Below are 22,790 nucleotides of genomic sequence, written 5' to 3'. Positions count from 1 at the left end.
AGGAATATATGATAAGTATGATAGAAATGATGAATATTCACTATGGGAGGTTCACAGCATGAAAAAATATTAAAAGGTCATATCTTTTGTGGTATCTTGTTCTAAGCATTCTTCTGAAGGATTAGATTTTAATGTCTAAAATTACTAATTTTTTTTCATTTTTTGGTAGAAAGATCATAAAAAATGCACAATATTTTTAATGCTTTTAAAAAATGCTACTTCATTAGCATATTTTTTTCTTCGTAACATGCTGGTATGCTGGTCCACAACAGGTTAGTGCAGAAAATAGTCTGCAGAATTTCTATCAAGACTATTGTTTCTTGCATTCCATTTTCCATCAAGGACAACATGGAACATTACTGGAACTTTTCTAGTGGTCTCATCACCTTGTTTTCTTTTGATAAATTCTGTTGAAACAGCCCTGTTTTCCTGATGTATATTTTTTTTTCTTTCCTGTGAATTTAAATTAATTTAACTAGATTATCAGCAATAGATCTGAGAGAAAAACTAACGGCATTCCTACATTTTAAAGCATTTCAATTTCATGGCATGAAATAATATTCTTACAAATTCATCTCTACTGCAGCTCTGCAGAAATAATTTTTTCTACCACCTACCAGCAACCCTAAGTGAAAAAGATTGTGACATATTCATAACCTCTCAGCTATGGTGCCATGTGGAGATTCCTGAGCTAGCTCTCAATGAGTTGATATTCAGATATGGCCCATTGCAATGCCTTGCAGAGACACTTATTTGTGGCCACATTAGCAGTGTACTTTGCTAGACTAATTAGTTGTACATCTCAGCATGTGTTTTTAGGGGCAGAAGGCAAATGCTGATGTGGCTATAGTGCTTCCAGTGACGGCTGTAACTCAGACTCAAATGTTGCTGTCATTTTGCAACAAATATCTATCACATTGCAGTGCCTTGTGTTTTCCAAAACAGTGTACTTCATCTAGCTTGGTAGAACTGCACTGATATATCTGTAACAGGTAAAGATACATCAGCAAACTTTATGCAGAAACTGTATAGAGATTTGCAAGACAAATTTTAGGGAGTTAGTGTTGCTGAGGCACTCATCTCTGATTGCTTTATAAGGCAGCTTTGGAATGCAAACCACAGCAGGAACTACACCTACCTGTCTGCACTGTACATTATGGTGCTTCAGCAGCTGGATGATGATCAGATTTTTTATCTTGGTACAAACAAATGGAAGTATACAGCAATTACAGTGCGCTCTAGTGAAAACCTAAAACCAGGTGGGCACTTTAAAATGAGATCTGTTAGTTGTTTCTCTGACAAAGAAATGTTGAGCTATTTCCTATTCTACTGTGTTCACATTCACAGCTGAGTTGCAACATGGAAAGAATTACTTAGACTCATAGTTCTTTAAAACTTCAATAGTTTCTTTATCCATCTCTGAAGGTTCTTCTGGGCAAAGCCCTTTACTGGTTGCTTTGAGTGGAAATCATACTGGGCAGCTGAACTTCACAAGCAGAATGAACCAGCTGTATCTCCGCTGGTCAACTGATCATGCAACCAGCAAGAAAGGATTCAAGATCCGTTACTCAGGTAACTGTTTGTGCTTTCTAATATATTATACTTTGTGTAGATACTGCTGCCCACCTAGACTTAAAGCCATGACAACTGTTTCTCTGAAGATAAATTTTTTATAACATATTTTTAAGGATGTGAAATCATTCTATTTTAAGTTTAAGATAAGCACAGAACTTGGTCTCTCCATTTTGTCCTGGTGTGACAGAGATCACCAGATTAATATTTCTCCAATTAATTCTCTTCTCTGCATCTCTTATCAGATCCAGAGAGAGACCTTTGAAATGAAGTGGAAGGGATGACCCTTAGATTTATACAGAATACTCAGAAGTGAGAATTTTTGATCCTTGATAGCTGTGCAGTACTTCAGCTGCAATCTGTAAACAATTATTAGGTTTACAATTTCCTAGAGTTGCAGTTCACAACTCCCATTACTATGTTTTTCTCCATGTACAAATAAAAGAAAAACTGGGGGGGAAATAAACCCCTTGCTTCTTCAACAGGATGTGTATGAATCTGGTAACATGAAAATATGTAAGTAGTCTATCTAAGTAGTGACAATATTATTTTCCTTATTAATAAGAGTAATCCAGAAAAAAATATATTGCAGTACTGGATTATGTGTTATATGTAGACATATTGACCCTTACTCAGTTTGCAGCCTGTTTATGACATTTCCACACATACATCAACAGACACATTGCTACAAAAAGGCTTAGCTTAGCCTTTACATTCACATCATGTAAATTAAATTCACATTTACATGATGTGAATAATGTGTGTGAGAGAGAAAGGTGATAATTACTGTCATTAACATTTTCTTCTTCTGTGTTTGGACTTGATTAGCTGTGTAAAGGTTGTGTGTGTTAATTTTGGTGGCTAATAATTGTCAATATAATTTAAGTAGGGAAAGGAATACTAAGAATGTTTTAGCAGAACATTTCATGAAGCATCAGGTATCTCCCATTTAGTCATGATAAATGTTCTGAGGGAGACAGTTTTTGGGAAGCTCACTCTTTTCTGCACCATCCATGCTCTGCCCGTCTAATTTCTGGAAATTTTCTCTTGTTACTGAAACATAAGACCAGGGCTCAGCTCAGAGCATAATTATGATTGTTTGGGGGATTTACGAAATAAGCAGAAACTGTTAGCAGTTCAGGAAAAAAATCAGTAAAACCATTATGTTTACCTGCATCTTAAGATAATTACTACAGAAAAACTGAAGCTGAGGGATGTGAAAAGTCTTTTTTTTCAAGCATACTGGAGACTAATTTAGTTTTTCACAGTAAAAAAGCTATTGCAGGACTTAATAGATGGATTGAGAATGTGCAAGAGGGAACAAAGTGAACCTGTCACATCACAGCCTTCAAATGTGTGTCAGTGAAAGGAGTGGCCTTTCATTCATTAATTAAAAGCAAGGGAGCAATATCAGGGTTACCTGAATAGACCTCACATGAAGATTTTGGGTTGGAAGTATGAAATTATTAAGGAGACTGATTTTTAAGGAAACGTTTTTAATTATTTTAATGGAATTTTAAAATACTTTGTACCTTTGCATGTACACAAAACATGTTTTGCAGTACTGTAGAAGAGGTCTGTAATTGCTAGGCTCAGTTCATCAATTATTATGGCACTATCTATGACTAACAATGAAATTGGGGGACTGGAGACAGAGATGTGATCCTTATGGCTATGTTTTAGGAACAAACAACAGTTTAGCCTTTTCCACTTCACTAACAGTGCCTGCATTTTTCTCTAAACTTCTGTCCATTTTACATGAGATTCAATGGAAATAATCAGCATGAAAGAAGAATAAACAGCATAAACATTTGGACTTGAATTGCAGCATAAACAATTGGACTTGAATCCTAATGAGGGAGAGCAACATCATAAAAGCAGGAAAAATACAAGATCCCAAAAAGGCTATTGATACTGTAGCAGATGTGACTGAGCCAGCAGGCTTCCTCATGATGAAGAACCTATTGAAATGAATTACTGCCCTCCCATAACCTTTCCCTTCTTCTCCAGCTATGCCTGTGCACAAAATTTTGTAAATCGTGTTTTTGTCACAGTTAGCTTTCACTTGTAGTTACAAATTTTATTCACTGTTGAAAAGTTCTAGCATTATGGGAATGTATAATATTTTCTTTAGCATACAACCTTAATTGTGTAAGCTGTTTGCTTAATATTAATACTATGTTTACTATCATGTGACATAAGACTTTTTGCTAAATCTCAGCAGAAAAAAGCTGAGGCATTGCAGCAGAAGGGTAGTCTTTTAAGGGCTTTGACATATTATAGAGGCACTAGCGTAGATCTTAACCTAAATTATAAATTTCCTAAGTGCACTAATGCCTAGATATTAAATGTTCTCTTTGTTAATCTAGAGTATCTGCATAGCATCCCTCAATAATTTATAACCCTGTATGCACACTCCTATCCAGGCAAGCTGGGGCAAAAGCATAACTAGGAAGAGGTAAATGATTCTTTTTTTTATTTTATTTTTGGTAGCAGGAATGAAAGTACAGTACCTGGCATATCTGCTGGAGGCACAAGGACTTGGGAACCAGATGGGAACTTCATTTGCCACTTTTCAAATTGACATTGCCACCATAACATTTACAGGCTTTTGTCTAACTTTTGGTTATTCATTCAAAAGTAAATAAGTCAAGGGGTTACTTAGCTCATTTGTGATTTCCTGCCAATAGCACTGTTTTTCCTTATGCCTCAGGTTTAAGTGGCCAGGTTTTTGTAGCAGGGGGGCTACAAGTATGGCTTCTGTGAGAAGCTGCCAGAAACCTCCCCCTTGTCCAAAAGAACCAGGTCCAGCCAGTTCCAAGATGGAACTGCGGCTGGCCATAGATGGTGGTAGTGCCTCTGCAATAACACACTTAAAATTTATATATATATATATGTATGTATACTCAGCAGCAGCTAGAAGGAGTGAGAATACATGAGAGTGACAACTCTGCAGAAACCAAGGTTGGTGAAGATGGAGGGGGAGGAGGTGCTCCATGCACCAAAGCTGAATTTCCCTGCAGCCTGTATTGCTCTTTAACCCTAGCACACCACTGAGACCCATCCAGCTGCCTGCTCACTCCCCCCACAGCAAGATTCAGGATGAAGTAGAGAATCAGAAGAATAAAAATGAGAAAACTTGTGGGGTGAGACAAACAGGTAAATTTTAATAGGTAAAACAAAAGCTGCACATGCAATCAAATCAAAATAAGGAATTAATTCACCACTTCCTATTGACAGGTATTTAGCTATCTCCAGGAGAGCAGGGCTCCACCAGTCTTAATGGTGACTTGAACATAACTTGCAACACTGGTCCTTCCTTCTTCTTCTCACAGCTTTTATTGTTGAGCGTGACACTGTACCTTATGAACTGTCTCTTTGGTCACTTGGGGTCAGCTGTCCCATCTGTGTCCCCTCCCAAGTCCCTGTGCATCCCTAGCCTCCTTGCTAGTGGGATGGTGTGAGGAGCAAAGACCTTGACACAGTGTAAGCCTTGCTCAACAGTGACATCCCTGTATTATCAACACTGTTTTCATCAGAAATCCACAACACAGCCTCATATTAGAGCCTTTGAAGAAAATGAACTCTATTCTAGACAAATCAGCCTGGGAAAAGAGGTGGGGAAGGGCAGGGCAGGCAGGGCAGAGATTGTTGACAATATGGTTTGATTTCTCATTATCTTACTCTGATCTGATTGGTAAAAATTTAAATTAATTTTCCCAAGTCAAGTCTGTTTTGCCCGTGACAGTAATAGCTGGATGATGTCTCCCTGTCCCTATCTCAGCCCACAAGCCTTTTGTGATGTTTTCTCTCCCCTGTCCAGCTGAGAAGAGGAGCAATTCAGCAGCATTGGTGTTCACCTGGCATCCACTCAGGGCCAACCCAGTGGTTGTTTTAACCTCATATGTAATTGCAAGAAGCTTAGTTCTTTCTCTCTTGTTATTTTTAAGCTTTGGACATGTTAAAAAAGTGTTCCTACTGCCTCTCTATTTCAATTTACAATAAAAGAATATGGATTGGTTTGTCTTTATATTTTCCAGTAGATGGTTAGAAGTGACAAGGAAACTGTGCGATGAAGTCCATCAGACTCTGTATAATTGTTTCTTCTCCAATTTGTAAACTTTCAGGTGGTGATTTGCACAGCAGGAAGGTCACAGTAGAGGTTTATATAGTACTGTGAATCATGAAAAATATTCAGGATGATTTATAAACATTGAACAACCTTGTAAGAACAGCTTTCATATAAATAGCAGGTTATTGTCAGATATTTGGTTTTGGAAGGGGCAGAAATTCAGACATTCACAATTATATCAATAAGAGGGTGTAGATCTTTGCAAATTTATCTTGTCTGTTCATATTGTTTATTTGTAAGATTTAAAATAAAATGCAAAAGAAAAAGAATGACAGCCTGATCCCTTTTTATTGCTTGAGTATTGTTCTCAAGTTTGATCCTGTATATTTTAAATTGAAAGGTAGCATATGAGATGGATGGTCCATTAGTTAGGAAAATTATTTAGGAATAAGAAAATATATATTTAGCTTTCTTATGTGACTTAGCTCTTTAATTTAGGCAGTGTCCAATTTCTTGTCTATAAAGTGAGTATGACAGTATCCCTCTGCTACAGTGGATATGTAAAGAATAACAGGACAATGACATAAGATTCCTCAATAATGTGACAAAGACAATTAAATACCCAAAAGGGAAAGTTATAAGGAAGGTGTGTACTGAGGTGTGACTTTTTATTTCTCAACATAAAATCTAGCATGTAAGGTAAACAAAGTACTGAATTTTACAATTTCCAACATAGTACTGTTTCTGTGAATACTTACAAATATCTTCTTCATATTCATTTTTTTACTACTGATCAAAGATACTGCTGGGGAATCAAGTCCTTTGCTAAGATAAATCCTTTGATAAAATTTTCTAGATTCCCTGCAGAGAGTGAGTTCTACAAAATCATCTGGGACAGCTGAACATGGAGTTTGAAAAAATTTTAATTTTTAATTGGGAGTCATTTAATTGAACTTCCCTGAGACAGAGTGTCTCAAACAGAAAACAAAACAAAACCCGCAGCATAAATTTTTCAATGTTCCAGCTATTAAGAGAATATGTGTTGTTCAAGGAAGAGTGTGGTCCTGCAAATGCAAGATCACTGTTTATATGTGTTGCTGTCCACATATCTCTTATGTGATTTAGCAGGCAGCTCTTATCCTGTTAGTATTCAGTGGCAAATTACAAAAGTTCTGATGTAAAGTGAGCTGAGTGCTTTGGTTGTAAGTGAGCTGAAAAAGTTCAGTATGTTGCCTTAAAAAATACACTGTTATCCAAGAGGTTTTGAAATAATGTGGACAATATGTTTTGGAAAGGTAAGTTAAATCTATAAGTATAAAGATATATAGATATAGATACTTAGGTCACTGGAACAGTCACAGAAGTTTATCACATTGGCAGATGACCACAAAGCTTTACCAAGACATCGGGGTTCCCAGATCTCCTCTTCCCAATTTCCTGCAGGTCCATGAAGCCTGTGCCACTCACTCACCTTGGGTTGTCAGGAAAAGTAAGCCTTAGTAACAGTAGGTGGAAGAGATGGTTGAAAGCAGAAAATACACAGGAGTCATCAAGGTGTCTGGGAAAGGAGGATATAGTTTTCTATAGAATATCTGCAACAATAAACTTCAGGAATTAAATATTTTCAAAGGGATGCTGAAATAAATTTTGAGTGATATTGCTATTTTGTCTTCCTTGTTTTCTTTTACATATTCTTACCTCATAAGTTGTTTTTTGTTGTTTTTTTGGGTTGGTTTTTTTTTTTTTTCTTGACTCTTCTCTGAAAACCATTTGATTCACTGGCGAGCTTAAATCAGGCCTTTGGGCTAAAGGCATTATTGATAGTCACAACATAAGCAAAAATTATGACTGATAGATATCCCCTTTGGCTCCTGGGGAAATTTTGACATAATTCTGTGTAATTCAGCAGCCTGGATGTCCCATATTTCATACCATTTTAAAGCCTCTCTCTCTGGATGGTCAGATATATTTATTGTTGTAATTAGCCACAGCTAATGACAATATATACCCTGGCAATCACAATATGAAGTTTAACTTGTAAAGCTAAAAATCTTATTATGCATAAACCCCCCTATTCTTTTATGTCTAGTTAAGAATTTACTGTTGAAAATAACAATTTTAGCAGTTTAATAAAAGAATTACTAGTCCAGATTAAATGGTTATGGGAGGAGATAGAAAAAAGAGGACATGAAAGGTACTGTACAGAAAAACAGTAACGTTAGAAATGTTATACAGTATTACTGGGCTAAAGACAAATATTTTATGTCTAAAATTACACTGTTGTAATAAATTCAGAGCTTTTTCTGAATTGCATATTTCATTTATGACTCACCAGCTTTTCCTAAGATCTAGGATTTTAACATTAAATAGCATTTAAGAGGTTACTGGAGCTGATTTTAGAGGTCTTACCTGCTTGTTTTTGCAATAAAAATCTTATTTATTCTTTAATATGCTGAAAGGAAAATTAAAGCCATGTTTATTGTGTTTCTTTAAAAGTCAAGTTCCCTTTTAAAAGAGTAATTTGATAATTAATCTAATTTAGACATGCAAGTTAGTGTAACCATGCTTATAAAGGATATAGAACATGGCCACGAACAATTATTTTACTGGACCATCTTGGCTTATTAATTTCCATTCTGGTTTTAATTTTTTCTTTTATGATTTTGTGGTTTTTTTAACTAATTCCCAAGTGAAAGAATGTACAGAAATAACATTTTGAGTAGAAATAATGTTGCTAGAGAACAATATAATTCCAAAAGATGACAATATTTTTCAGCATCTTTAATGATGGACTTAGTTTTAATGCCTCTGTTGGGTATTATTAGAAATATTGACTTTGATATAGTGCATCTAAATCTAGACATTTAAATTAAACATTTCAGTTAGGAATATAATCAACTCTATGGTCTCTGTTAATCAATGAAAACATTTTTCTTTAGGTTATAATTGATACCATAGGTACACTGTAAGGTGAAAAAATATACATTAAAGATAAAAATTATAAATAGAGCTAGATATTGAAAGCTATATAGCAAAAGCTGTAATTATGCACTTGTGAAAACAAAACAGAACAAAACAAAACAACTTCTACTTGGTAATTGTTTACAGAAGTTAAAATGAATATCATAGTATACCCAAGACACATTCCAGTGTGATGGAGGGAGTGTTCCAACAGCAGTTGCAGTCTGAGTTGCAGTTGATCTCAGTCTCAGTATTGACATTTAGTTCTCAGTGGGGCTCAACAGTCCCTTCCTGTGAAGAATGTTCACAGACTTATTTCAGTGCTGGATGTTCAGTCAGGTTCCTTTTCAGAAAGGAACATGGTCCTGTCATGCTGCTTCTGAAAAGATAATCTCAGTAAGCTGGACATAGTGCATACCTTCTTCAAATCTGCAGTGATTTGTACATCAGTGTGGAGTCCGGGTAATTTTTTCATATTGCTTTTATCCAGTGACAAATGTTTGCATTCTACAAACAGATTCGCATTACAGCTCTGCATATAGTGTGTCAAACTATTCTGTGCTTCTGCTTGATTTGGGCCAGTTCAGGTATCCATATTCCATCCTTAGAGACAGAAACTGCAACCTTATTTTAAAAATGGTCTTTATAACTCACTTTTTGACAGGAAAAAAAATCTACTTCTTTTACTTACTCAGCACATATCAAAAAAAATCCATTTATATATCACAGGTCATCAAGGATCATGCTGGTCATGAAAATCCCTCTGCAGAAGATATTAGTAGAGTAGTGATTAAAGTTTAGCAAGGTTTACTTTCACTTCAAAACTCAAACAGGTGCATTACTTCATATGTAGTATAAATTCAACATTTAAGAAGTTGCAGGCAGTTGTTACATTCTTTTCGTAAAAATTAATATAATTGCCAATATCTTTGAGAGAATATGTACAATATGTACAAAAATGAAATGCATCTTAAGAATCAGTGTATTATTTGTCTTATAAGTTTTTAACATATTCAACAAAATGTTTAAACTTTGACATACATGTCTAAGTGCACTGAAAGTTTTGATAAAGCTGTTTATAAATGGTTTTGTATGTTGTATAGCTCAAAGAACATTTTTTATTTATCATTTTTTTCAGATTTGAAGTAGATTGTTTATAAAATGTGAGCAAACACTGAACATTCCTTATGCTTCATGATTGTAGCTTCCTTTTGTGCAGTATTATAAACTGGTTTTGATTATAAATTTTGTTTTTTAACTTCATTATGTTTCTTTATAAGTAGTCTGAATCTTTACTGAGGATTCCAAAAGTACTGTAAGGGTTTCAGTGTTGATTTTAGTGGCATTCAGAGTTTGTACATGTCGTAAATAATCTTAATTTTGTACATTAAGTGCATTTGCTTGGTTTTTAATAATGTCCATTTTTTGTTTTTTAGCTCCTTATTGCAGTTTAAACCCTACGTTGAGGAACGGTGGAATTGTAAATAAGACAGGCGGTCCTGCCGGAAGCAAAGTCCGCTATTATTGCAAGCCTGGGTACAGAATGATTGGCCACAACAACGCCACGTGCAGGCGCTACCAGAACGGCATGTACCAGTGGGACTCTCCCGTGCCAATCTGCCACGGTAGGACAATGCTCCCTTCTTGAGCAGGCTTCCGTAATTCCATTGTAAGGCTAGTTCACCAAACAAAGATGCAGCATTGTCAATACTGCTGTATGCCAGGAGAGACACTGGCAACACGACGTGATCTGAACACATTCTGACTTGAATATTTCATGTGTGCAGAGTTGAAGAATTAAGAACTATTCATGCAGTCAAATACAGACTAGATGGAAAATATGTTTTCAGTACATTTTTCTTTGGTAGTGTACATACCTATAAACAGACCACAGGTCATGATATTTTATAAAATTTTATAAACATATATTTTATAAAATTCAGTAGTTATAAGGGATACTTATACTTCGTTATTTTAGAAAACAACTTTTTAAACTTGTGCTTTAAAGACATAATTTTTAACTTCTTTTGTCTTTTTTTCCTTTTTTTACAATCCTGAAGCTGCACCAGGGTCTACTTTAGCTTGCTGCTCCTGTTAATAGTTGTCACTGTTTGTCAAATGTATATGTCCCATCCGTGGAAGTGTTCAAGGCCTGTTGGATGGGGCTCTGAGCAGCCTGGTCTAGTGGAAGGTGTCCCTGCCCGTGACAGGGGCTTGGAACCAGATGGTCTTTAATGTCCCTTCCAACCCAAACCATTCTGTGGTTCTATGATATTATCAGGGACTTGGGGAAGAGAAAGAAGGCTGCAAATTCTATCTGTATTGTATATGGCCCATTCTAACGTGTGTCTTTTTCTAGTCTGCTTTATTTGTAGACGAAATTTTAGTAGCATTCATTTTTAAGAACATGATTGATTAAAATTGGTATTTTCTTGTTCTTGACTTTCTATGACATTGACATTAGTTTTTATGAAGAAAATATTTTGCTCGATGTTCCATGTCAGCGATGGTTCAGATATTTCTAAAAAGACCATAAGATGGAAGTATGGAACTTCTATTTTGTGAATAACAAAAAACAAAACAAAACAAAAAATAAAACAAACCCAAAACCCAAACAAAACAAACCACCAAAAACAACAAAAAAAACCAACCAAACAAAAAAACAAACAGCTGAGATTTGGCATGATGTTTATGATATTTACTCTTCTGTTGAGGTTGGGCTATTCGTAAGAAAAGTAAAACGCTGCAGAAATTTGACTACAGTTGAACAAGAAGGAAGGGGGTTCCTATCTTTTATACAGAGTAATTTGGTAGCTATATCTTTCTTCTGGATGAGCATTTTCCTGCTGAGAAGGGCCATGTGCCTATACCCCTACCAGTCCAGGGAGAAACTCAGACTGCCAGTGTGCCACAAGCAGGACCTGTATCTGTGCTTCCAGAATCCAGGATATCTTCCAATCTCATATGCCATCATGTTATATGGCATAATTCCACATGTATGACATATATGATTTGATATGGCATGTGATTCTCTTTGAGCTTCCTGAATGTCACTGAATCATAGGAGAATCTGTGTGTGATCTGGATGTGAGGTACATTTAAGGACACGTTGTTTTTGGACTTAACTGAACTACAGATTAGGTGCTGTTTCTGGTGCTGGCATCAAAACGTTCAGACTTTGCACTAAAGAACCTGGAATAATTAATAGTCCTGAAGCTTGCGGTCAGCAAAGTGGAGGATATAGAATTCTGTTCCAGATTAAAACAAAATTTTAACATCTGTATGTGGGATAAAGTTTTGCTTCATTTGCTTAAACATAGAAGTCTATTGTAATTTCCAGTGTCCTGAGGTGTTTTACCTCTCCTTCATCCACTAGTAGAAAAAGGTGCAAACTCTTATGTTATAGGCACTAGGTTTGCAGGATGTCTTGGAGGCCTAAGAATCTCAGGTAGCTCTAGAAAAAGAAAAAAGCCCCATCTGCCTAAATTCTTGTATTTGATCTAGTCACTACTGTCAGGGAAACTTTGGGAGCTATTTTGCTGACTAGCTGGCAGGTGTCTTTTTTCAAAAGATACTGAAATTTTGGCATCTTAATCTGGACCTCAGTTACAGTAAGCATGTGAAGATAGAGACAGTATTCTGCGTATACTTGTTAGAGTGGGGGAGTTGGGGCCATAAATTTAAGGAGGCCCTATATTTTTTACTTTTCTCCAGAATTTAAGATCTTGTGATTCCTCAGCTGTCAGAAGTTTTATGCAAATGTATCCCTTAGCTTTCTACTGCTTATCTATCCAGAAAATATTAGCCTTCTACTGCTACTTCCAGTATTGTTCAAATAACAGGGTTCTGTATAATGAAAATATGATAAAGTACTTAAAAATTCTTAAACAGTTTGTTTTTTTCATATTTTCTCTCTCTTTTTAGAACAGCCTAATGTTAAGGGTTTTCTTTTACATTTTTAGTTTTTACATTTTATGTTCACAATTTTCTGTTCACAATGGCACAGAAAGTGTTTCTAATTGGCCATTCTAACCTTGAAAATTATGTCTATACATAATGACATGGGTAAATGGAGAAAAATGTTCTTTAAAGAACTGAAGAAAAAAATCTCCAATTTGTAAGGACAAAATAGAATAATTCACAGAAAGGAGGAGGGAAAATCTGCAGATTTGTGCAGGACTTGATATAACATTGCAGGACTTGATAGTGGAAAACCAGGGGTGAAAGAGACCCAGAAAGTAATAGATTCTGAATAGAACTTAAGAGGACTCAAAAAAATTGTAAAATACTTTAGACACTGTGTCCTCCCTTATTTTATCACTATGTGCAAGAAGAAGCTTTGAAATTTTAGTAATCTAGCATGGTCACAAATACCTTTTCTAGAATTTTAAGCTGTATTTATAATTTCATCCATACATGGGGCTGTGGGTATGTAAATTTCTGTAAACAACAGGAGAAAAGAATATTTGCAAGATAGGTTGTTTGATCTTTACTATAAATTTCTTATAAAAGTAAGATTCCTCATTTTAATATATAATTTTACAACTCTGGCACAATTATTCCAACTCGTATGTCGGAATGAGGCATATGTTTTTCAAAAACTCTGAAATGGAGAGCATTTTTCAAAGTTTATTTAGTACCTGTTATCAAAATGCATTCTCTTTGAAAATTAATTAAAATTACACATTTGGTCCAGCTCATGGATTTCATTACAGGATCTTTCTAAATCAAAATGCCTTTGATTAGTTCAGAAATTTCCGTAAAACCAGTCCTGCAGGGTTACATTTGTAATTAATAACTTGAATGTGTCAGAATTAATTTTTGAAATCAAGTTTGATCATATTATCAAAAAGGGTAATTACTTTTTGTGTATCTATTACAACAGCATCTAATTTCAATATGAAGACATCTAATACGAGTTAATCTGATAGGGTCAGAAGATATTTTTCAATTCCATGCAAATGTTTTCAATTTCTCAAATGCAAATGTGTGCAATAATGTCCTGAATGCTGTATAAAGAACTTGACTCCTATCTAGAAAATTAGAACTTACTGTTACTGCTTTTATTTCATTTGTGAAGTGAAAAGAGAAACATGATTCATGCTACATTCAAAAGAGATATGGAGAGAAAATAACAGTTCTTCTATAATAACAGTAAGTAGCTGCTGAGAGGAAATAGTAAGGCCCCAGTAATGATACTGGCAATGACCTTTGTCAGCCACTGATCAGCTCATGTATAGATTGCCATACTGGGGGAGAGTAGGAAGAGAAAACTGAGGCTGCAGATTAAGAGATGATAAGAGAAAATATAGGAAAAGCTTGCCAAGAAGAGGAGTTAGAGTGAAAAACTGAAAGCAAGTTGTCAGGGTCAATATGGCTCAACAGTGCTGGGTTGCTAGAGTCTGGAGGCTGAGACATGGTACCAGAGAGAGTGCAACAGAGTGGCTGTGCTCCTCTGGCAGGCATGAGCAAAAGCTCCTCTTTATCCTACCTGGTCTTCCTATACAGCACTCAGCTTTTGACTTTGTTCTTCATGATTTCTCCCACTCATTCTTAAAAGAGCTAAAAATAACTTTAAAGAGCCTTGAAAAACCCTTGGCTGCTCTTCACCATTTGAGTGACTTCCTAGTAGGTTTATGAAAGAAACCGGAGGTACCTACTTTAGGGAAGTTCTCATCTGAATTGTAAGCACTTGGAAAGACTCAATATCAATGACAGAATCATGATACAAATACAGCTGATGCCAACAGCTCCTGCTTAAAATGCTGATTCCAGGTACTGTCATTAATGCTCACCTCTGTGCCTGAAATGTATAGATGTACATTGTGGAACTAGAGATCTTTTTACTTTTTGCTGTTCTGAACAAAGATTATTCCAGGACCATGACTGTGTTCCATGTCTGCCCTGGGAGAGTGGGCTTGAAAATACCTTTGTACAGTTTGCACAAGACCTATAATTCTGAGGACCACCAAACTATTTCCTCATAAAATTAGGTGTTCTGTGTTTTGGGGTGTGGAATTAAACTTGGCCCTTTTACCTTTTTGGTAAATGTTGCTATGCAAAAATGTCCCTCTTAACATACAATCTTAAAAATGTGAGGTAAGTAGCAAATTAAGAATACCAAATTCCAGCCATCTCTTATAAACCAATGACCATATTTCAGAATATAAAACAGTAGGTGTATTACTCTGGACTAAAAAATCCCAGAAATTTAAGTAGAAACCTGGTAGCAATCTTTTAATAGGCTAAAAGTAGTTCAAAAGATGAATGAAATAACTAATCTGTGTTCTCTCTAGAAAGATGAATTACAGCTAACCTTACTTTTACAGGATCTTAAGATAGGTTTTTCTTTTTTTTTTTTTTTTATTTACTCAGAGAGGCTAATGAAATACTGGAATAGATTGCCGTGGAGAGTGTGAAATTCTCATCATTGGAGGTCTTTCAAGAATAAATTAGATCAAGACTAGTCAAGTGTAATTTTGACTTGTGATAGGAGAATAGACTAGATGACCTCTCATAACATGTTTTTATACTCCCAACTCTGTTTTCACTTTCTTTTTTATTTCTCTATGTATCCAAGAGAATTATCAAAGCTCTCTCTGATATTTCCAATTGGATATCATACACATTAGCCACTGAGCATGTTTTTGTTTTGAATCGTGCTTTTAGGGACTACTCTGTTTCTAACTTCAAATTTGGGGTATTTCAATGCTTTTTCCAGCACTATGTTCAATGCCAGAAACAGGTCACTGAACAATGAATGCTTGTAGATTAATTTTGGGGATTTTCCAGCATATGAAAATGAACTCCGTGCCTGACTGTAATTTACTCTCTAAGCTTCATGTCTATACACAATGAAATTGCATACTTTGAAGGTAAATAATATGTAAGTATCTTACTGGAATACAGGTATATAGATACTTTAAAGGATTGCCATAAACCTTAAATTTACTAGTTTTAACAAGAAATAAAGGTAACTGTGATGTGGAACATCAAAGAGCAACTAAAACTACATCTCAGTTTCTAGGTAGAGGGCTTTGTCCCCTGCATTGGAAGAAGTATATTTTTCTGCTGTGCAAGATATAGATACAATTAAGGCTTACTTATATTTTGAACACTCTGAATACACATCTCCCAGCTGGAACCTGACAGTCTCATCCTTGACCTAGAAAGCATGCTGACATTTCCTCAAGTCAAAAGATTTTCTGAGACCATTCTTAATGGTTTAACAATTTTGAAGCTGAGAGCTTCAAAATAGTTGATTGTGGCACAATAGCATCATTGTTTCCACTGTCCAAAGAAAAGATGCCATTTTAGTCAGTTTGGTTCAGCTTAATTTACTTTAAATTTCAAAGTACTTGCTATTTAGTGAAACTCTCCTTGTGATATGCTTTACGACTGGTGCTCTAAAAGCCTTTAGCAGCCTCAATAAATTTGTAGTAACAGGAGTATTTCCTTGCAATCCAGGCTCTGGGAGACAAGTATACCAAAAATAAGCAGGTAAGACTCTAACTGGAGCAGTGCCAGAATGCCCAAACTGCTTTTATGATAAGTACTTAAAGCAGCAGTGAGAAAAGCCTGACAATTTAACAGTACAAGATTTAGAAAGAGCTAAGGAAAGAAGGGACACTGTAAGGGCTGAGGTACACTCTGAGGATAAAACTGCTGAAGTGTGACAGATAAGTATAGATTTTGAGGTGCTTTAGCACACTGGACACTGCATCAGACCTGACATAACTGAGAGGCCCACCTGTGTGTGAGCAGGCATTGTACATCTTTTATTTCTTAAAATAACTTGCACATAAGAGCTACTCAGTCTTGAACTTTTCAGTGTGTCTCTAGAAAGGTTATTGCTAAAGGTGAGGAACAAATACTGACAGAATTATTAGCTTCTTCCATGAACTGAACAGACTCGAATTGGTTTGTTGGGGGTTTTTTTGTTGTTGTTGGTTTTGTTTTGAAATGGCATAATAAACTCTTCTTACTTCACTAAGGCATTCGAACTTATTTCATGTTTGGAGTATTTAAAAGAAATAAAATAAGGTCCACTTGTACATGCAGATGGGCAAATACATGGGATGGGTGGATAGATTCATAGTTTTGAGTTTTGGTCTATACAATTAAATGTATGTGCACTTAAAAGAGAGATTTTTGTTTTGATATGAGAAAGAAGACATGAAAATGTTGACAAGAAGTTAAATCTTAACCAAAAGCATTCAGACACATTGTCACAAGTCAGAACAGAGCTGTAAGGCATGTTAGGATGAGTGGAGGTGTAGTGCAAGACATTGGGAACACTGAAATCTTTCACAGTAACCATGACTTAAAAAGCAGTGGCAGTTTTATGGTGTACAAAAATAGAGTGTGAGTTTGTACTAAAGTAGAGTGTGAGTTTAACTTTCCATCAATTCAGCATGCAGACAAACTTTTTGCAAGTATTGGTTGCCTGACACAAAATCAGAGTTGGTTCTAGTTGCAGGTAAAGGATTCAGCTGATCTTTAGGGAATACAGAGCATTTAACCAGATACACCTATGCTGACTGTGTTGAGTACACCAGAGACATGAAAACCTATCACTCCTGCTATGATCAATTTGTGGAGAATTAATTCTGATATAAAGACCTGCTCTCAGAAGCTGCAGAACTTGCTTTTATCCTTCCCTTTCTCCCCTTTCTCTAACACGATTCAGAGCAGTTAAAAATTGTCTTCCAGAACCCCTTCCTAATCACTTCTGTCTACCTTTTCTGTCCCAGTACTAATCCTTGCACTGGCAGGAGGCTCGGGCCTTGCTCACTGATGGAGAAATACTCAGTTTTGATAAGAGAGGAACAGTTCTGATTAGGATACAAAAAGTGCCAACAAGTTGTGTCACAAAGGAGGCAGCTTATTTTGGAACGTTCCTGTAGTTCTGCTTTTGTTAGCAATATGACAAATTCCAGATGGAAGGAAAAGCAGAAATAAACTAATCATTCATCATTTAATAATGGTTATATCTCCTTATTGTAATCTTATTCAAAGTACTGTGTTGTATTTATTTTAAATTCATCAAATGTGACAACTTGGAAACAGTGAAAACAAATTTGAGAGTTGTGTTTATTGTACCATGATGATGTGTTCTGAAATTGTTTACACTGAATTGGGTAAATGGTGATAAAAACTAGATTTAAAAAAAATACTTCACCACTGAAACAGATTTCAGACAAACACTGTGATTTCTTCTTTTGAAATGCATTTATTTTTATTCTAAAATATTAAAATATTGAATTGCTTCTTACGATTGACTAAATGTAACCAAAAAATACTTTCATTTGTAATACTTCACTTTTAATTGGTAAATATTTAAAAATGAAAGCTTCAAGGCTGATTTTTATTGTGGATTTACTGCAGAGCAGTAAACTGGATGCCAAACTCAGAGTAGCTTATGATTCTGTACACACATACACATATTGGTTTATAGCAACTCATGAAATAGATTAATTGTAATAATTTGATAGGTAGTCTGCTCGAAGTTGCCATTTTGCAGAAAGTAGCATCCTTTCAGAGAATATAATTGGACTTTCCCTTCAGAAGAGCTGTAGGGCAAACATAATTTTTTACCAGCTTTAGTAACTTATTAAAGGACCTAGAGTTAATAACTGTACATGAATGTACATCTGTACATGTACTTTAAAATGAACATAGCATTAAAAGAAATTTAAAAACAAATTATTGTCAAAAGCAAGGGACCTGAGAAATCAGATGACAGAAGGCAATCTTGTTTGGAAGACCTTTTCTAAAAGTGACTGAAATAGACTTTTTTTCTAATTTTTCTCTGCCTGAAAATTTTTTATTATGAGATACTGTTAAAGGAACTCTGGCTAAATAAATTAATATATAAGTCTAAAAAACCACCTTAGATGCTACTCAAGCTTCATAAGTTGACAGCAAATTAAACTTTATGACCTTGAAAGAAAAACTGTTCATTTGGAGTTCAATTCAGAAGGAGAAAAAAAAGTGAAAACAATTCAGTAAATAATTTCCTTCATGGTGTAGAAAGTTGATAAGCCTAGATACACATAGTATTTAAAGTTCTGAAATAAATTAGTCAAATATGTAAATAATACTTGAATTATCAGAATAATGTCCTTAAATGGAACACTTCCCTGTCTAGTCATATATTTGGTTGCTTCTCTCATCAGACGAAAAATATTAAATTGAATTCTTTAACAACCTAGTTTTAAATGCATAGAACAAACATTACATATATGAACAAACTAGGATGAAGTATTGCAGGATCGAAAGAAAGCCTGAGAGAATGGAGCAGATTACTAGAAAGCATTTAAGAGTTTTTCAGTTCATTGCTTCTTGGACCAAATCTCTTTGGACACTTCCAATTTTTTCTCTACCAAATAAACCATTGCCCTTAGCCTGTGTTGAAAATTCTCTCTCTGTAGTGATTATATTGGACTAAATAATTATTTATCAAATGTTTGTCTATATTAGATGCACTATTAAGTTTTTATCAATGTTTCAAATACTGTTACAATTATCAGAATGTTGCAAATATGGAAAATAATGGAAAATTGAAAATGGGAAATTATTCTCAATTGTTATAAATGGGATATGTCAAAATTACTAATCTATGTTTCTTATTTCAGTTGTGGGACAATATTTTAAAGACATATGTGATGAAATTCCAATTCTTCATATTTTGATTTCCTTTCTTTTCAGCTGTATCTTGTGGCATTCCTGAGTCCCCTGGGAATGGTTCAGTTATAGGTAATGAATTCACTTTGGGCAGTAGATTGATATATGAATGTAATGAAGGCTTCAAGCTAGAATCTAGTCAACAAGCAACAGCAGTGTGTCAAGAAGATGGATTATGGAGCAACAAAGGGAGGCCGCCTGTTTGCAAATGTAAGTGGGCATGTTATTTCTCAATAATATTTCCCCTGGACTTTCTCAGGAAATTCTTCACTGCTGATGTTTAAGTTTTACATATACATACGTCCTGAAGTGGCCATTCAGGAATGAATCATCATTTAGCATGTAGTAAAGTAGAAGAGGCCCATAAATTTGTTTAATTAAATCTTTGTTTTGTTTTTTTCAAAACATCTGAATTTAAATTGTTAGATAATTAAATTTCCTGTACGTTTTCTTATTATGAATAATATGCCGTTCACCATGGTGATTTACAATCACCAATTATAATTTCTTTTCTAATACAGCTTCTAAAGTAATAAAAGCAAAACCAGTTTCTTAAAATATTAGTGTAGATAATTAAGCTGGATAAGAGTCCTTCAGTCTTCATTTCTGGCTCCTGTCAGGAACAAGCCAATGTAGTGCAGACTCATCTACTGCTCACTATAGCCTCTCATTTACATTGGGCAGCCACTGCTTCTCTCTGTCCTGTATCAAAGAAATAATTACCTGAGCCTGACTTCAGTGTGACTTTAAATTCTCATTAGGACATAATCTCAAAGTTAATAATTGCTATAATACTCTGTGGAAAATTTCGAGAGTTCATTTAGAATCTTGATCTAATGAACAGCATGTGTATGTGCCTTCCAGATTCTGAATTTGATAAGCACTTTAATTTTTTAAACAAGTGAAATTCAACTCAGTTTTAAAGAAATAGTAAAATGAGGCACATGTAAGAATTGTGAAGTTATACATGATTGTGAATGGATTTTCATTTATTTGAATCAATTCATAGCAAACAATTGTTAGAAAATATTTTTGAAAGTTATTTGAGAGAATTTCTAGGCATCCTTGACAGATGGTTGTTTAACCTAATGTTGAAGACCCTCTTGAATCCTCTCTTTTGGTAATTTACTTTCCCCCTTGCAATTTTTCCTAGTACTTACAAAATCTGAAGCTGGTTTTATGTAGTGTAAAGGCCTTGTTTCATTTTGTATCCACAGTGGAAAAATAGAAGTTACTTTATCCTTTTTTTATTCTTTTTAATGTGTTTGAAAACTTATTTTTTTCAGTGTAGTGGGTTATCCTTGGTGAGTAGTCATACCTCACACAGCTGTTCACTCCCTTTACCTTTTCAACCAGATGGGAAAAAATAGGATGAAAAATCTCATGGGTCAAGATAAGGACAGAGAGTGAATTCAACTTGGAAAAAGTTAATTGACTTAATGTATTGACAATTAAAATAAGGTAAAAGGAACTTCAGAAAATAAAGGTTAAAAACCATCAAAACAATGCTTTCCTCCCTGTGTTCCCAGGATCTCCTTCATTCTTGTTTTTTTTTCCTTACTCCAGCCAGTGCTAGGAGATAAAGAGTTGGAGTTTTTGTCAGCTTATTAAAGGCTTCTCTCTGCTTCTCCTTCCTCCTTGCACTTTTCCTCTGCTCCAGCATGTGTCTTCCTCATGAGCTATTGAACTTCAAGACACACTTGCTCTAGTGTGGCTCCTCCAGCAGTTGCAGTTTCTTCAAGAAGTAATATCCACCTGCTCCAGTGTGGGCTGCAGTATGGATATCTGCTCTGGCATGGTCCTCTCCATTGAGCTGCAGCAAAACATCAGCTCTGGTGTCTGGAACTCCTCCCTCTTACGCGACCTTAGTGTTCCCTCTGCTGTTTCTCACTCTTTTTGTTCCTGCCCTCTCTGCCTGTGCAGAGTTTTGCCCTTTCCCAAACACAGTTTCCCAGAGCTGCTCCCGTCGTGGCTGCAGAGCTCAGCTGTGTCCTGCAGTGGGTCCTTTGGAACTGGCTATGCCCACCAGCCTCTCCTCATGAAGGCCACCCCAGGAGCTGCTTGCTCACCCCTGCCAGCACCTTGACTCCTGAATCCCGTGCACTCACTTACCTTTTCTGTAAATATAACTATCGTGATTCATTCTCACTCTTCCTTCCTACTTTTAGGACCAGTGATTCTAATTATTGTCCTCTGGACAATCTCCAACTGATCTTCACCTTTCTTGAAGGACAGTGCCTAAAGCTGTACACAGCAATTCCACAGAGTAGATAAAGAGGATTATTCAAAAGCAGCTGTGATCACACAGACATGATCTGAATTCAGAGCCGTGTACAGAGGGAAGGCAGTGCTCCAGTGAATTGAAGTGAGCTTCATTCTCAGAAATAGTTGACAATGTACAAAGCACATATCTTGAATGATTAATCAGCAAAAATGTCAACAGATTTTTTTTTCCAGGGAAGAGGCCAGATAAACTATCTGGGGATTAGATACACTAAATTAATAACACTGTATCTGCAGTGAACAAAACAAAAAAGTTTGTATAATTGAAATGGTCAAACTTAGCCAGACAATGACTACCCTTTAAAACAAAACTTAATTATTAACATTTAGCACAACTTTCAACATTAAAATTTTTGTTTAGTATATATAATAAAGTAACAAGATACTTTCTTCTCTTCTTTGTCTTCTCTTTTCTAAAAGTTATTGTTTGAAAAACAATCCAATTACTTCTAAATCTAGGTGTGCAAAATTAAAGTGCTAGTGATGTACATGGCAATTTAAAATCAGTATTTTCAGAATGGATTGCTATTCAGAGGCAAGCATGCCTTACCCAAGATTTCTTACTTGCAAAGGGCAGAAGAGCTTAGACAATCTGCATAACAACCTGTTTTTTTCAGTATTGCTGCTGTAAGGATAGATGTATTTAATCTCCAGAAACAGAAACTTCTCTAACTTGATGGGAGGCAAACACAGCACAGAAAGGTAAATAGTTAATAAATAAGTCCATTTTTATTCCCATGTCTATTTAAATAAAGGTTGAAATCAGGGCAGTTTGTTTTGCATAGCACCTCTGATAATATCATGCCTGAGGCAGATGTTTGAAACGCCTTTCTTTTCATTAAAAGTATTTACATCAGATTTGAAGCATGAAAAATATAATTTGTGATGGTCATAGAGCAAGACACAGATGGATCATGGATATTAGGCTATTGAATTTAATTACAGAAAATACAAAACAACAGATATCTACTAAGAAAGCTTAATTGAATGACAAATACCTTGCTTCTGTTATTCTGCATAGAGATCCCCAGAACATGATGAAGGGAAGAGATTTCTCTACTGCTCTTCCATAGAATCATAGAGTCAGAGAATAGTTTGGGTTGGAAGGAACAATAAAGAACATCTAGTTCCAACCCCCCTGCCTTGGACAGGAATACCATCCACTAGACCAGGTTGCTTATGACCTCATCTAACTGGCTTTGAACACTTCCAAGAA

At 35.4% G+C, this 22,790-nt stretch overlaps 1 protein-coding gene across 1 annotated transcript in view; it reads left to right on the top strand.

Annotated features, from left to right (window-relative positions):
• CSMD1 (CUB and Sushi multiple domains 1) overlaps positions 1-22,790 on the top strand; it is a 1,074,318-nt gene that overhangs the window by 980,668 nt on the left and 70,860 nt on the right. The window contains exons 48-50 of the mRNA XM_063389341.1: positions 1,426-1,572; positions 10,042-10,230; positions 19,316-19,501. Of these exons, the coding sequence (XP_063245411.1) occupies positions 1,426-1,572; positions 10,042-10,230; positions 19,316-19,501 (522 nt within the window). The remainder of the gene's footprint in view (positions 1-1,425; positions 1,573-10,041; positions 10,231-19,315; positions 19,502-22,790) is intronic.

Source organism: Prinia subflava, chromosome 2, assembly GCF_021018805.1.
Source record: "Prinia subflava isolate CZ2003 ecotype Zambia chromosome 2, Cam_Psub_1.2, whole genome shotgun sequence".
NCBI lineage: Eukaryota > Metazoa > Chordata > Aves > Passeriformes > Cisticolidae > Prinia > Prinia subflava.
This window is presented reverse-complemented; position numbering and strand designations above follow the sequence as displayed.